At 44.4% G+C, this 12,617-nt stretch overlaps 1 protein-coding gene across 1 annotated transcript in view; it reads right to left on the bottom strand.

Annotated features, from left to right (window-relative positions):
• Nucleotides 1-11,967, bottom strand: part of RANBP3 (RAN binding protein 3) — a 41,850-nt gene extending 29,883 nt beyond the window's left edge. The window contains exons 1-2 of the mRNA XM_065652745.1: nt 11,884-11,967; nt 1,424-1,479 (exon numbers count right to left, since the gene is read on the bottom strand). Of these exons, the coding sequence (XP_065508817.1) occupies nt 1,424-1,479; nt 11,884-11,905 (78 nt within the window). The 5' untranslated portion in view covers nt 11,906-11,967. The remainder of the gene's footprint in view (nt 1-1,423; nt 1,480-11,883) is intronic.
• Between the last annotated feature and the right edge of the window lie 650 nt (nt 11,968-12,617).

The following is a 12,617-nucleotide window of genomic DNA, read 5'->3' as shown; positions in this document are numbered from 1 at the left end:
GCAGTTCCCTGTCCTGCTGGACCTGAGGGGCCCAGAACTGGACACAATATTCCAGATGTGGTCTCACCAGGACAGAGCAGAGGGGCAGGAGAACCTCTCTGACCTACTGACCACCCCACTTCTAATCCCGCCCCGGTCCCATTGCCCTTCCTGGCCACAAGGGCCCAGTGCTGGCTCATGGTCATCCTGCTGTCCCCAGGACCCCCAGCTCCCTTTCCCCTGCACTGCTCTCCAGCAGGTCGTTCTCCAACTTACACTGGAAGGTCCAGGCCAGCACAGAAAGGACCCAGGACCATGTTGCTCTGCCTGGGCCACACTTGTTGTGGTCTCTATTCCCAGACTGTGGCAGCACTGCCTCGTTAAAAAACACCTGAGCAAAACAAAACTCACCATGATGCAACTCAGAAGGGACTTCAGGGACACTCTGAGCAACAGCAAGTGATTTGGAGCCGTTTCCTGGAAGGAAACGACACGATCCAAACTGATAGCGCAAACACTAGCACTCCATTCCAAAGTACATGTAAATTATCACTGTTACAAAAGTAATTGCAAGGAACATCTCAAACCTGTTTACTCCAAGATACACTTAATTTGATCAGCTAATATTAGAAGAACACCAGATTTAAATCCTTTCTAAGCTGACAAAAGATTTCAAGCTCCTGCTGAGGAATATGCCGACTAAACCCATGAGAAAGCCGGTATTTGTTCCAAACCAAAGAAAAGCCACCAACTGCAAAATAGTCCAGTATTTCTATTCAAACATTTGAGAAGATGTTCTGATTGCACAGATAATACAACAATCCAGTCATTCAACAAAAAGCAAATCCTATGTACATGAGTACATCTCTCAGTTCCCATCAGCTCCACCTGACACAAGGGTAATCATGATTTTACTTTTTTTTCCCAAATGTTAACAGCTTTCACTATTAACCAGTCAGAATTAAGTACTGTAATATATTGAGATTCTTATAAATTTCTATTACTAAAATATAAAAACCTGGAAGGCTTCTTGTTTGGGGGGAAAAAAAAAAACTAACTACACCATAGCACTCATGCAGAATATTTTGTGTGTCACATACAAAGTGAAAAGAAATGCAAACTACACCCCATTCAGAGAAAGAAATTTTATAGTTTTCTAATGGAACTGCAACTGCCAGCACCCCTTTACCAACCGTTCCTTTCAAGATGCAGCTTTGAAGATACTATTTCTCCCAGATTTGGTTTATCTTCTGCCTGAAGAGCTCCCTATTTCATGCATCTCCCACTTTGAGTCCTCCAGGATCTCGTCACCCTGTGCCCATTAATAACGCTAATGCTCTATGAACCATCTTCAGCTTCAAAACACCACAGACAAACAGCTGCTCACCATGGAATGAGCCACAGCTACAGAACAACACACAAAATAAACGGATCAACATCTTACCTTCTGTGCTTTATCCTTCTGAAATACAAAGACGGGGGGAGCAATGGCAGGTTTTTCTGTAAAAAGAGAAATCATGGGTTTTTTTCCAACCACATTCATTATTGACTAATATGAAAATGTTACGTGATGCTTTTACCAACAATGAATCCCAGATACAGCTCAGTTACACAAATTATTCCCACCAGTTCCTGGTTACATATAAGGATTTGAACTTCAAAAGGAAAAGGGAGCCTTTTGAAAGCAACAATACAACTGATATCTGAAAGATTTGCAGGCAGAGGCTTCCCCTTCCTCGTGGTAACACGTTAATGCAAAGGGAGTTTTGCTCCACACACCCACATACCCCTTCCCAGAGGTCACCTAACTCCAAAACTTGATTATACTTTTGGTTCATTAGCACTGAAACCTTTAGAAATGTCCTAAATCTTCAACATCCACAGGTCTACAATTTAAACCAAATATTCCATGTGTATTATTACAGAGGGACCAGTCTTTTCTGCATAATTTAAGACTTTCTACTTGAAGCTCCAATTCACATATTAGCGGGACACTACTTTCTAAATAAGCACAACAACATTTAGTCTTCAAGAACAGAATTAATTTCTAAAATGAGGGTATGTTTTCTATTGTCCCTAATGACCTCAAAACTACCACAATGTCCTTAATGACAAAAAAAAAAGTGGAGGGGGATAAAGGAGAAATAAGCTTTCCCAAGAGTTTAACAAATCAATACACCTTGTGCATGAGTTTATATATATTATATATATGCACATAAATTCTGCAGTCAGCAACTCTTCTATATGTTTGTTGGGCTAACGATGAATACACAACATTTAAGTGTCTTCAGAGTGAGACTGCTGGGAAACAACAGGATTCACGCACAATTTATTTTCGGTAATTTCCTTGCAAAAGTTCCAACTTTGCTATTATTCATTCCTACAAACAAGAATAGATATTTAAGAAAATTAAAAAATTTTTGCAAGTTTTGGAATATGAAAGGCTGCAATTAGAAAAAGAAATACAAAGCCATCGAGAAGAATTACCTTGGGCCTAAAGACAGTATCACAAAATGCCCCACAAATCAGTTGCAGCATCAGTAAAGCACTCAGGTCAGCATAAGGAAAAGCGGATGAGATTGTCTGTTTGGGAACTGCTGGCTATTAGATCAGTTCAGCTGAAAAAGTGAAACTTTACCCAACAAACGCATAAAAATCAGGAAAATTATTCCAAGAGCTCTGTGCGTTTCCCTGTGAAGGTGGAAAAGCCTCTTTCTACTCTTCTGCGGGTCTAACTCAGAGGGACAACCCAGCAAAAACACTGCGAGACTCATTTTGCAAGACTGGAGTAACTTGTTCTGCAAAAGATAAAAATCAATCACGAAATAAAGCTCTTTACCACAGCATTCTGCCTGTTCTTTTTTTTTTCCTTTATTTTTTAAGTTCTTCTATCTATCAGATACTGCAGAATCTCAAAAATGCGCATTAACGAGAGCAATGCAGTCAATTTATTTCAAAAATGAAAAATAATCTTATAACTAACACTAAGTCTTATAACAAAGACTTAACTGGTATACCTGTTCCAAACCCAGAGTTTGCTGAAAAAATATCCAGGGATCTCTTTTGATTCCCTCGGAATAACCTGCCTGTGGGAGACTCCACTGCTGGGCAGTCCAAGCTATTTACCCTTGAATTCCAAGTGATGCTCATTTCTTTACACCACGTTTGATATTCATTAACGTCATAATTACAGCAACAGGTGGCATGTGTTCTACCAAGCTACTTATATCCAGGACCATCAATTGACTCAATAAAATACTATATTAGTGCTGTTCCCTTTTCCAGATCTGACTTGATTGTGCAATGCACAAGATTCAAGTGGCTCCTGTACCAAATTCCACAGATACCAATGGGACCAAAAGAACTACTTGTCTATTTAGTGCTTAAAGGATTGAAGTACTGAGAGAGAATAAAGCAAACAACAAAAAAGCAGATCCAACAGCAAGGCAAAGTGTAGAGGAACCATGGGATGGTTAAAATAGTGGCATGGGGAGAAAAAGAAGTTGATGCGAATAAACAGGATAAAGGAGGAGATGGAGTTTGGTGATGGAAAACTGAGTACTCGGGGGGAAAAAAAAAAAAAAACACAACAGGGATGCCAGAAACAGTAGAAAGCTCACAGGAAAAAAAAAATAGGATGGAAGAACAAAAGAAGAAAATGGAGTGGGGAAAAAAAAAAATGAAATATTCGAGACGGTGTCCAGCTAAAGAAAATGAGCCTGGGAAAAGAAGGGAGTAAAACTATGACCAGTTCTGTTCGTCAAGGCGGAAAAGATAATATTTGTGCAACGTAGGAGAGTTTCTGTCTGCAGAAGGAACAGAGGCCTCCAGAAGTCGAGATCTGGGAATGTCACTGTTACTCTTGCTGGCTCTGAAGCCAACTGAGCTGAGGCAGCGCAGGAGGGATGGGGACAACGGCACCAGTGTCACCAGTGTTCGTCTGGCACCTTCCTACAGGAACGCTGGTCAGCGCGGCCTTTCTGAAGTCAGCAACAAGACCCCAACGCTGGAGGGGTTTCCCCAATCCCAGCCCAAGGCAAGAAGGGACTACTAGATGGTCAAAACTCACCACTTTCCTTAAATAACTGGGTATTTTTCTGAGCTTTATTATTTTAGGGAAATACTTTTATCAAAGGCATTAATTATTGAAGACGTTAAAAGCAAAGTATTACTGCCCTTGATCATCCATTACCTCACTTGGTAAAAAAATCCAGTGCCAAATTTCTCATTCAAATGTCTGGCTTCAGTGTTCAGTTCTGATTTCTAGTTATGTTTTTTGAATGCACTTAAGTACCAGATAAAGAGCTTTCTAGTATTTAATGTTTTTCTTACAAAAGCACTTACACAAGCCATGTTTTCCTATCAACTGAAGAATCACAACAGGTTTTACTTTTATAGAAGAGAAATGCATACATTAGGTAGTTGTTGGGGTTTTTTTTCCCCATGTAGTAAATGTGACAGCTTATTAAGTACTACCCCAAAATGAGAATTACACTGTTGCTTGCAGTAGCCAACAAAGGTGGATGGTCATGTTCTCATTTAATAAACATGTGTCTGTTCCACCAAGGTTTCTGAAGGACAACCTACAGTAAAATGGATCTGTAACTGCCAAGTTAAAGGGAAAATAAAGTAGGATAAAGCAAGAAAAAAACCCACACCCAGCCTTCAAACTTCATGTATAATACACATAAATGAACACGAGATCTCCTTCACCTAAGATATGAATAGACAGCACGTAGTTCTTTAAAAATTGTGGAACAGACTTGGTTTTTCTGCAGACATGCAGAAACAGGGCGAACCAAGGAGCTGGAGGTGCAGAAACAATGTCCATTTTCTAATCAGTCTCAGTAGAAACACTCTGAGAAAGCCCAAGCCCGGCAGAAGGAAAGCGGATCTTCGGTAATTACCCTCACAGAGACTCCAAGTCCCCAATCTGAGGATGTAGAACTCATACAAACCACTTGTGAATGGCAGTCAGGTGTCAAACCAGGCTGAAAAATGACCGAATCCACACAACTGCTTCCTGCAGCTTATTCATAAGTTTCAGACACTTCAACTGCATGAATAATTACAAAAACCTCAAGAGCTGGCTTTCACAGGCTAAATTCCTTTAACATATTTCGCTGTCAAGTCATTAACTACCAATATATGCCTTATATGCTGTCAGAAGAATGTACGTACTATTCAACCTGCTCGGCTTGCTTCACAACCCTTGGAAATGAAAACATGGAAAGAGAAAATACTCTCAGTGGCCCAGGCTGAGGATCCTCTTCAGGTCACACACACAGTATTTAATGGGAGACTTGTAACTCGGATACATCACCATTTGCAGCTCTGCACTATCAACCACGTTTCCTACAAACCATGGCCTGTTGTACCTCTCCACCAGTTCACACCAGTGCAACCATAGCAGCTGGTGGCATCTCCAGCGGCCACAATAGCTGGTTTTGCTATACAATGCTTTAAATCTTTACTGTAGCATGAAATGGCCCATTACTGAAAAATCCAATGGGTATTTTGAGGGCATAGGTGCAAAAACCATGTCCCTTTTGAATCCACATTTGAAGGTCGTGTAAGGGAGAAGAAAAGACCAGGGAAAACTGAACAAAATGGGGAAAAACACCAACCTGGTCCACTGCTGAGATGCATTTCTTTGTGTAGTCACCCAGCTTACAGAGTAAATCCCATGGCAAAGCAGTGATAGAGACCAAGAAACATTCTCCTCCTTTGCCACCAAGGCCATGGTGTCTCTATCACGAGAGACGGCATCGTTCAGGTTCACAGCATCACAGCATGTCAGGGATTGGAAGGGACCTCGGAAGCTCATCCAGTCCAATCCCCCCAACAGAGCAGGAACACCCAGATGAGGTTACACAGGAAGGTGTCCAGGCGGGTTGGAATGTCTGCAGAGAAGGAGACTCCACAACCTCCCTGGGCAGCCTGGGCCAGGCTCTGGCACCCTCACCAGGAAGAAGTTTCTTCTCAAATTTAAGTGGAACCTCCTGTGTTCCAGTTTGTCCCCATTGCCCCTTGTCCTATCACTGGTTGTCACCCAGAAAAGCCTGGCTCCATCCTCCTGACACTCCCCCTTTATATATTTATAAACATTAGTGAGGTCACCCCTCAGTCTCCTCTTCTCCAGCTCAGAGCCCCAGCTCCTCAGCCTTTCCTCACACGGGAGATGCTCCACTCCCTTCAGCATCTTCGTGGCTGCGCTGGACTCTCTCCAGCAGTTCCCTGTCCTTCTGGAACTGAGGGGCCCAGGACTGGACACAATATTCCAGATGCAGTCTCACCAGGGCAGAGTCGAGGGGCAGGAGAACCTCTCTTGACCACTTCTCTGCACCACAGAAGGTCTCCAGTCCAACCTCCTGCCTCCAGTAAGCTCAGCTATGAAGCCAGGCCAGGTTCGTCAGGTTATCCAGTCTGCTCTTAACTTCCAAGGATGGAGACCAAGCAGCCTCCCAGGGTAATTTCTTCTATTGCCCGACTGTCCTTATATAAGGAAAAAAAAAAAAAAAAAGGCGGCAAACACAACCACAAACCCTTTCCTCTATATCCAGTCAGAATCTCTTGCTCCACCCCTCACCTTTTGTCTTTCAATCTTCTGACACACATTGCTGTGATGGGCCTGGTCTGTCTTTTTAATGATCTCCTCACAGACCCCAGAAAGCTCCAGATCTGAAGCCTTTTCTTCTCTAGGCTGGACAAGCCCGGGTCCCTCGGCGTCTCCTCACACAACCCAGGTCACCAACCATCTTGGTGACTCACATTAGATTTCAGAAGGAATCCAGGCCCCGTGTCACAAAAAACAACCCTCAAATCCTCACCAGACCCGCCGTAGCCAGGTTATCACGAGGTCAATTTATTTTTTAAGCTAAGAACTACACTGTTTCAAACATTTTCTTTTTAAATTCACTCCAAATAGCATTTAAAGGAGCAATAGTGTCTGACTACATGAAAACCTATGAGGCAGGAAAAAAAACCCACCACACTGAGAAACCTTCAACACTAAACACATACAAGTTGAGAAAAACTGCTCTGACCTTAACTCATTCTAATACATCACCTGAGAGAAAAAGTGCATCACACCTGTGAACAGTGACAAAACACGGAAAAGGAGAACGGCAATTAGGTTGTTACCTCACCAAAAATATTCAGAGTGATAATTTCTTGCCTATGAAAGGCTTATCTGAGCGTCAAGAAAAATTTAAGTTCAAAGTTAAGTTTTATCATGCTTATTTGAACAGCTCAGGCTGCAAAAATGTAACTTCACCTTTAATACTACTCACATTATAAAGAGCAGAATCATGCTAAAAAAACATTAAAAGAGGATTATGGGAAATTTGTAGCATTATAAAATTCTAAAGGTGTTGATAACAAAACAAGACTCTTTTCTCTTTGAATAGCAACAAATAAACCGAAAGCAATGAGAAAACTACCACAGCAGCAGCTGACCTCCAAAAAGACCCCACAAAGTCCAACCATATGAGAAACACAACTGGATCATTTGCAGCCAGACTTCAATTGATATCATGGTGAATATCACTCAAAATCGAAAAAAATAAACTTCTGCCTCGTTCTCAAAACTTCAGTAAGTTGCTTTTTATGAGGTAAAACATCTGATGTTGTCATTCACCTTCAAACCCTTGATTTTCTGTCTCCTATAGCATACTGGAAGGTAGAATGCCTTTTACATATTTAAGATGAAATAAAAATTCCATACACCATATTTAAAGCGTGTGTTTGCAGAGCACGTGTTATTTCATTTCCCAAGCCCTCGTGGCAGTAATAGAAATAAGTTACCCTCTGCATGACGTAATTTTACTATTTCTGTCAGGTACTTCACATAAAGCAAATGTTACGAGTCAGAAAAAAGTAGCTTCTTTTCACATGACAGGAAGAAGAAAACCATGAGGCAGTCCAAGTACTTTGCAATGTAGATAAAACATTTATGAACTCAAATGTGTTAACAAAAATTAATATTTAGACAGTTCTATCTCATAAATGAAATAGTACTTTCTGGCATTTGGGTGTGAATTATTAGGACACCTCAAAAAAAAAAAAAAAAAGAAAAACAGAACATCAAAACCAACCCAAATCACTCAGCCTAACTTTGCACCAGTTTATCTGAAGTAAATCACCATAGGAAAAAAAAAAAATCTTGTTTATATAGTCTACAAACATCAGGGAAAGTGGTGCATGCCAGCTTTTCCCCTCCAAGTAACCATAATGGCACCATAAGGCAAGCAGAATGAAACAATTAGGGAAAAAAAAAAAAAAGCCAGCAACAGCACAGAAGTGATGTCGGGATTGTACAAGTCTGACAAAGGAACGATGGGTTTACTCTGAAAGGAACAGCTTCAATTTTCTCATCTTCTGGACATTTATAGCAGCTCCACACAGTGAACTTGCTCCAATCATGAACTGTACACTTGGCAATTGCATAAACCAAAATAAATTGTGTTTGGTGTCTAAGGAGAGAGTTTGCCTGAAAGGGAAATGGGAAGAAAGCATCAAGTTATAGCCCTGAGAAAAACTTGCACCTTTTCAATGACTGAAAGATGATAAAATAATTAATTCTCAACACAAGGAGATCCCACTATCTAAGGAGCAGCTTCAACAGCATGCTATATACAAATAAATTACTACTTGTATATTAACAGCAAGTTAACGAGAAAAGCATTCAAGTTCACGTGAACACACGACTGATGGGAAGTTGTCTCGTTCTTCACAATACTTCACCGCCACACGCGTGGAATGTCACTTTTAAGACGTGATCCAGCCAGAATACCAACAAAGAACACAGAATCATAGAATAGTTTGGGGTGGATCATACCGAAGACTTCAGGGAAAATGTTTAATACCATTCAGTAACTGCTTTATGCAATAGTAACAATGACAATTGTGCCTTCCTTTCCAAAATCCTGGGATTTGATGATCAAACTTCTCACCATGCCAGTCCCCAAAACCTTTATCACAATGTCACCAAATCTTTGTGACAAAGTTGATTGAACTCCACGCTGCTGGGGAGAAGTTACTCTCTCCTCTTCATTACTTCCCAGCTCATCTCTTCTCATGCTGAGGGGCAATGCCAGGACCTGTTCCTTGGAAACTTCACAATAAAACTTTGGGAAGTGGCACTGGGACCAGTTTATCCTTCAACCCTCTTCTCTGTGGGGATCCCCCAAATCCAACCACCTCCTTCTGCCAAGATCCAGCTCGCCATCAAACCATGACAGAGACAAGTATAGCTTTACCAAGTCACTAGAGAAAAGGGAAAGACAAGCGACTGGAAATCTTCACGGAATGGTTAGAATGAAGAAAATGAAGTAGTTAGGAGAATATTAGAGGGAATGCCTGTAAATTTGAAGAAATGCAGCACAAAAAGATCAGCCACTAAACCGGTTTGAAGGCTTAAAGGACACTGGTAGAGTGGTTACCTGGAGGCAGCGTTGACATCTCAGGAGTGAGTTAAGACAGACAACTGACTAACAGAGACATCAGAATCTAGAAGGTAAACATAACCAGTATACTGTTGAAAAAGGAAAAACTAATGAATTAATTGAAACAATGGAGGTGCCATGGCAAAGGCAACAGGTCAAAGGAGCTTTGCACGAATAAGATGAAAGAACATGGGCAGAACACATCAGCACTTTTTGAGGCCAGAAGGACGTTTGTTGCAGTAACCAAACGGGTAAGAATCTAAGAGAACTTCACCTGCACAAACAGACAAGAAAAGCTATCACCCAAACACACCAAGGAAAAACAATCTGAAAAATTACTGCAATCTCTTTCTAGGCACTTGTGTCCACCATGTGTCAAAGAATAATTAGCTTCACACCTCACAATGAATATGATTGAGATAGCACTGTAGTACAGATCAATCAAGATCAAAGATGATTAAGAGCTTTGTTTTAACCACACTTGTTTCGTGAACATGAACATTCAACTATCAGGTACCTCCAACAAGAAGATCGATAAGAAGCAGCAGATCAAAGAATTATCAGTATCAAAGTAGTCACTTCATATATTCGAATGCAAATAACTGGGCACTTGGAAAAAAAAAACCACAACACTCAACTACAGTACTGTAAAAATCAAACAACTTGACGTGCTTAAGAATGAGGAGAAAACAGCCAAAGTCACCTGAGAACATCATTGCCAGGTCAGAGACAGCAAACAAGTAGAAAGACTATGGAACACACTGACTTGCAGCAGACGGATGCCAATTCTAGAACGTATGCGGTCTTTGCACTGCTATACAAATAACAGACACCTCGAAAATGGAACTGGAGGAAAGAAAAACTAACCCCAAACACAATACAGCTCATACTAGAATGAGCAGAAGAGACAAGAGATCAGAAGCTGGTCTTGCTTAAACTTATGAAAGATTTGATCCCCCTTATTGCAAGAAAAAGCAACAGCAAAGGATGAAGATGAGAACTCTGGAAGCAGATGTGAGCACAGATTAAGGAGATTCACACGTGAGGGAAGTCACTAGAGTCAGGAAAGAGTCTGAAGAGAGGGGAAAAAAAAAGAGAAAGATAGATCAGATTAAAATGTAAGGATGGCACCGCACTTTCCTCTCTCCTGCCCCAACAGTCTACACAATTCAACAGAAATATAGAGGGAAGGGTAGAAACACATGACAGGTTCAGCATCAAAAGATGTAAGAAACATTGGTAAGTTGAAATTCACTGGTGAGCCTGATGTTTCCCACTCGAATGGGGAGGTAAAGTGAGGGGCTGGCACAACAAGGTCATTATAATGACAGTATATAAACACGGTCATCAAGTTTCTCACAAACAGTCACTACATATTTGACTATTTACTACCATCCTCGAGACCACTTATCGTGCTGCTTTGGGCACTGACAGCTCACCCGGAGTTTGGGAGCCAACAGCCCACGACCTGCTGCACCACAGGATTTGTAAAATAACTTCAGTGTAATTACGTGGCTGGCCACTTGTAGCCTTCATCTTCAAAAGCTACACCTACAAGTAGATATTTGCTTCCTGTTGTCTGATGTTACTATCTGAACTGTAACTGCCACTGGTGCAGAGCTCAAATGGAAGAAACAATCTTGAAAGAAGGGGCCTCACACACTTCCATTTGCCTCCTGGGCACGTCTCCCTCTTCCATCAGCTGAAAAGAACGATGAGAAACAGACACAGCCAGGGCAAACCTGGGTTTGCAGAGACTTTGAGGGAAGTGACTCATTTGCAAAGGCAAACTGTTGATGGCCTCTGTCGCTCCAACAGTCTGCACACCTGGGAGAGGAACATCCACATCCCATAGCGGTGCTTCCCTAACGCTCCTCAGAGAAAAATTAGACCAACATCTCTTTACTTAGGAGGTTTCCAGCTTAAAATATATATATTTTACATAGTTTTACATAACCACGTCTAATTATTTCCTTAGCTAGAGGAAGGATGAACGCAAATGGGAGCTAAGGAAAGATTTACAACAGCCCTAAAGTTGCAGGCAATGACCCCAAAAAATCAAGTGGGCAAGGAGGGACACGAAGCGGCTCCGAAGGGCCGGGGGTAGCGCGGCGTTCGGCGGCAGCACCGGGGCCCGGCCGGACCCGGACCCGCCGCGATCCCGGCGAGGGCACCCGCCAGCGCCGCCCCGCGCCGCCAGCCCCGGCCCCGCAGCGCAGAGCGGGAGCGGCGGGGAGCGCGTCGGCCCGGCCCGGCGCTCCCTTTGTCCGGCCGCTCGCCCCGGAGGGGCCGGGGCACGGGGAGGCCGCGCGAAGGGGGCGCTTCCCAGAGCGGGCCCGCGCCCGGGCGCGCCTCTGCGGGCGGATCGCAGGGCCCGGCTCCGGCCGGGAGCGCGGCGGTACCCGGTCCGTGTGGGGCCCGCAGCCGGCACCGCGTTCCGCCGCCAGCGCCCGCCTACCTTCGTTCGCTAAGTCCGCCATTTTACTTCCTCAATCAGGCCCACAATGCCCCGCGCCGCCGGACGCCTTCCCCTCACCGCGGCCCCCGCCGCGCAGCGTCTGCGCCAACTTACGGCCGCTCCGTGGCGGCGCCGCGCATGCGCGGTGGCTCCGCCGCGCCGCGGGCGGGGCGCGCTCGGCCGGCCCGGGGCGCGCGGTGCCGGGAGGCGCCGGGCGGGGCGCGCGGCTGCGCATGCGCGGCGGCGGGACGGGGCGGGTCCGTGCGCTGAGGCGCAGCCCGGCGGGGCGGGCGGGCTGTGGGAGCTGCCGGTGCCCGGTGTCCTTCCAGGGCGGCCCGCCTGGACCCGAGGGCTCCGCAGTGCCGGCTGGGTGGGGCCCGAGCGGGCAGCCTGGCTGCGCTCCCCCTGTGGCGACAGGTTATGGGGACCCCCATAGCCCGGTCCCTGCCCGCGGCCCCGCTCGGGCCCCAGCACCGGCGGTCGTTCGGGGACCGGCTGCCCGTGGATCTTTCCGTTCCCTGCACATCCCTGCGCTCCACTTGCATTTGGAGTGTCCCGTGGCTGCAGAACCCACAAGTTCCCTCCTTGAGCTGAACCGATCCTGGGTTCCCAGTCCCCGCCGTCGTCAGAGCTGCGTTGCAGTCCTGTAGGAAACAATAATTTTGCAAATACAATAGGCTCAGGCAGGATCTCTCAGCAAAGCAATTTTTTTAATAACAATACTGCAACACCGG

This window comes from Caloenas nicobarica, chromosome 27 (assembly GCF_036013445.1).
Source record: "Caloenas nicobarica isolate bCalNic1 chromosome 27, bCalNic1.hap1, whole genome shotgun sequence".
NCBI classification, from domain to species: domain Eukaryota; kingdom Metazoa; phylum Chordata; class Aves; order Columbiformes; family Columbidae; genus Caloenas; species Caloenas nicobarica.
This window is presented reverse-complemented; position numbering and strand designations above follow the sequence as displayed.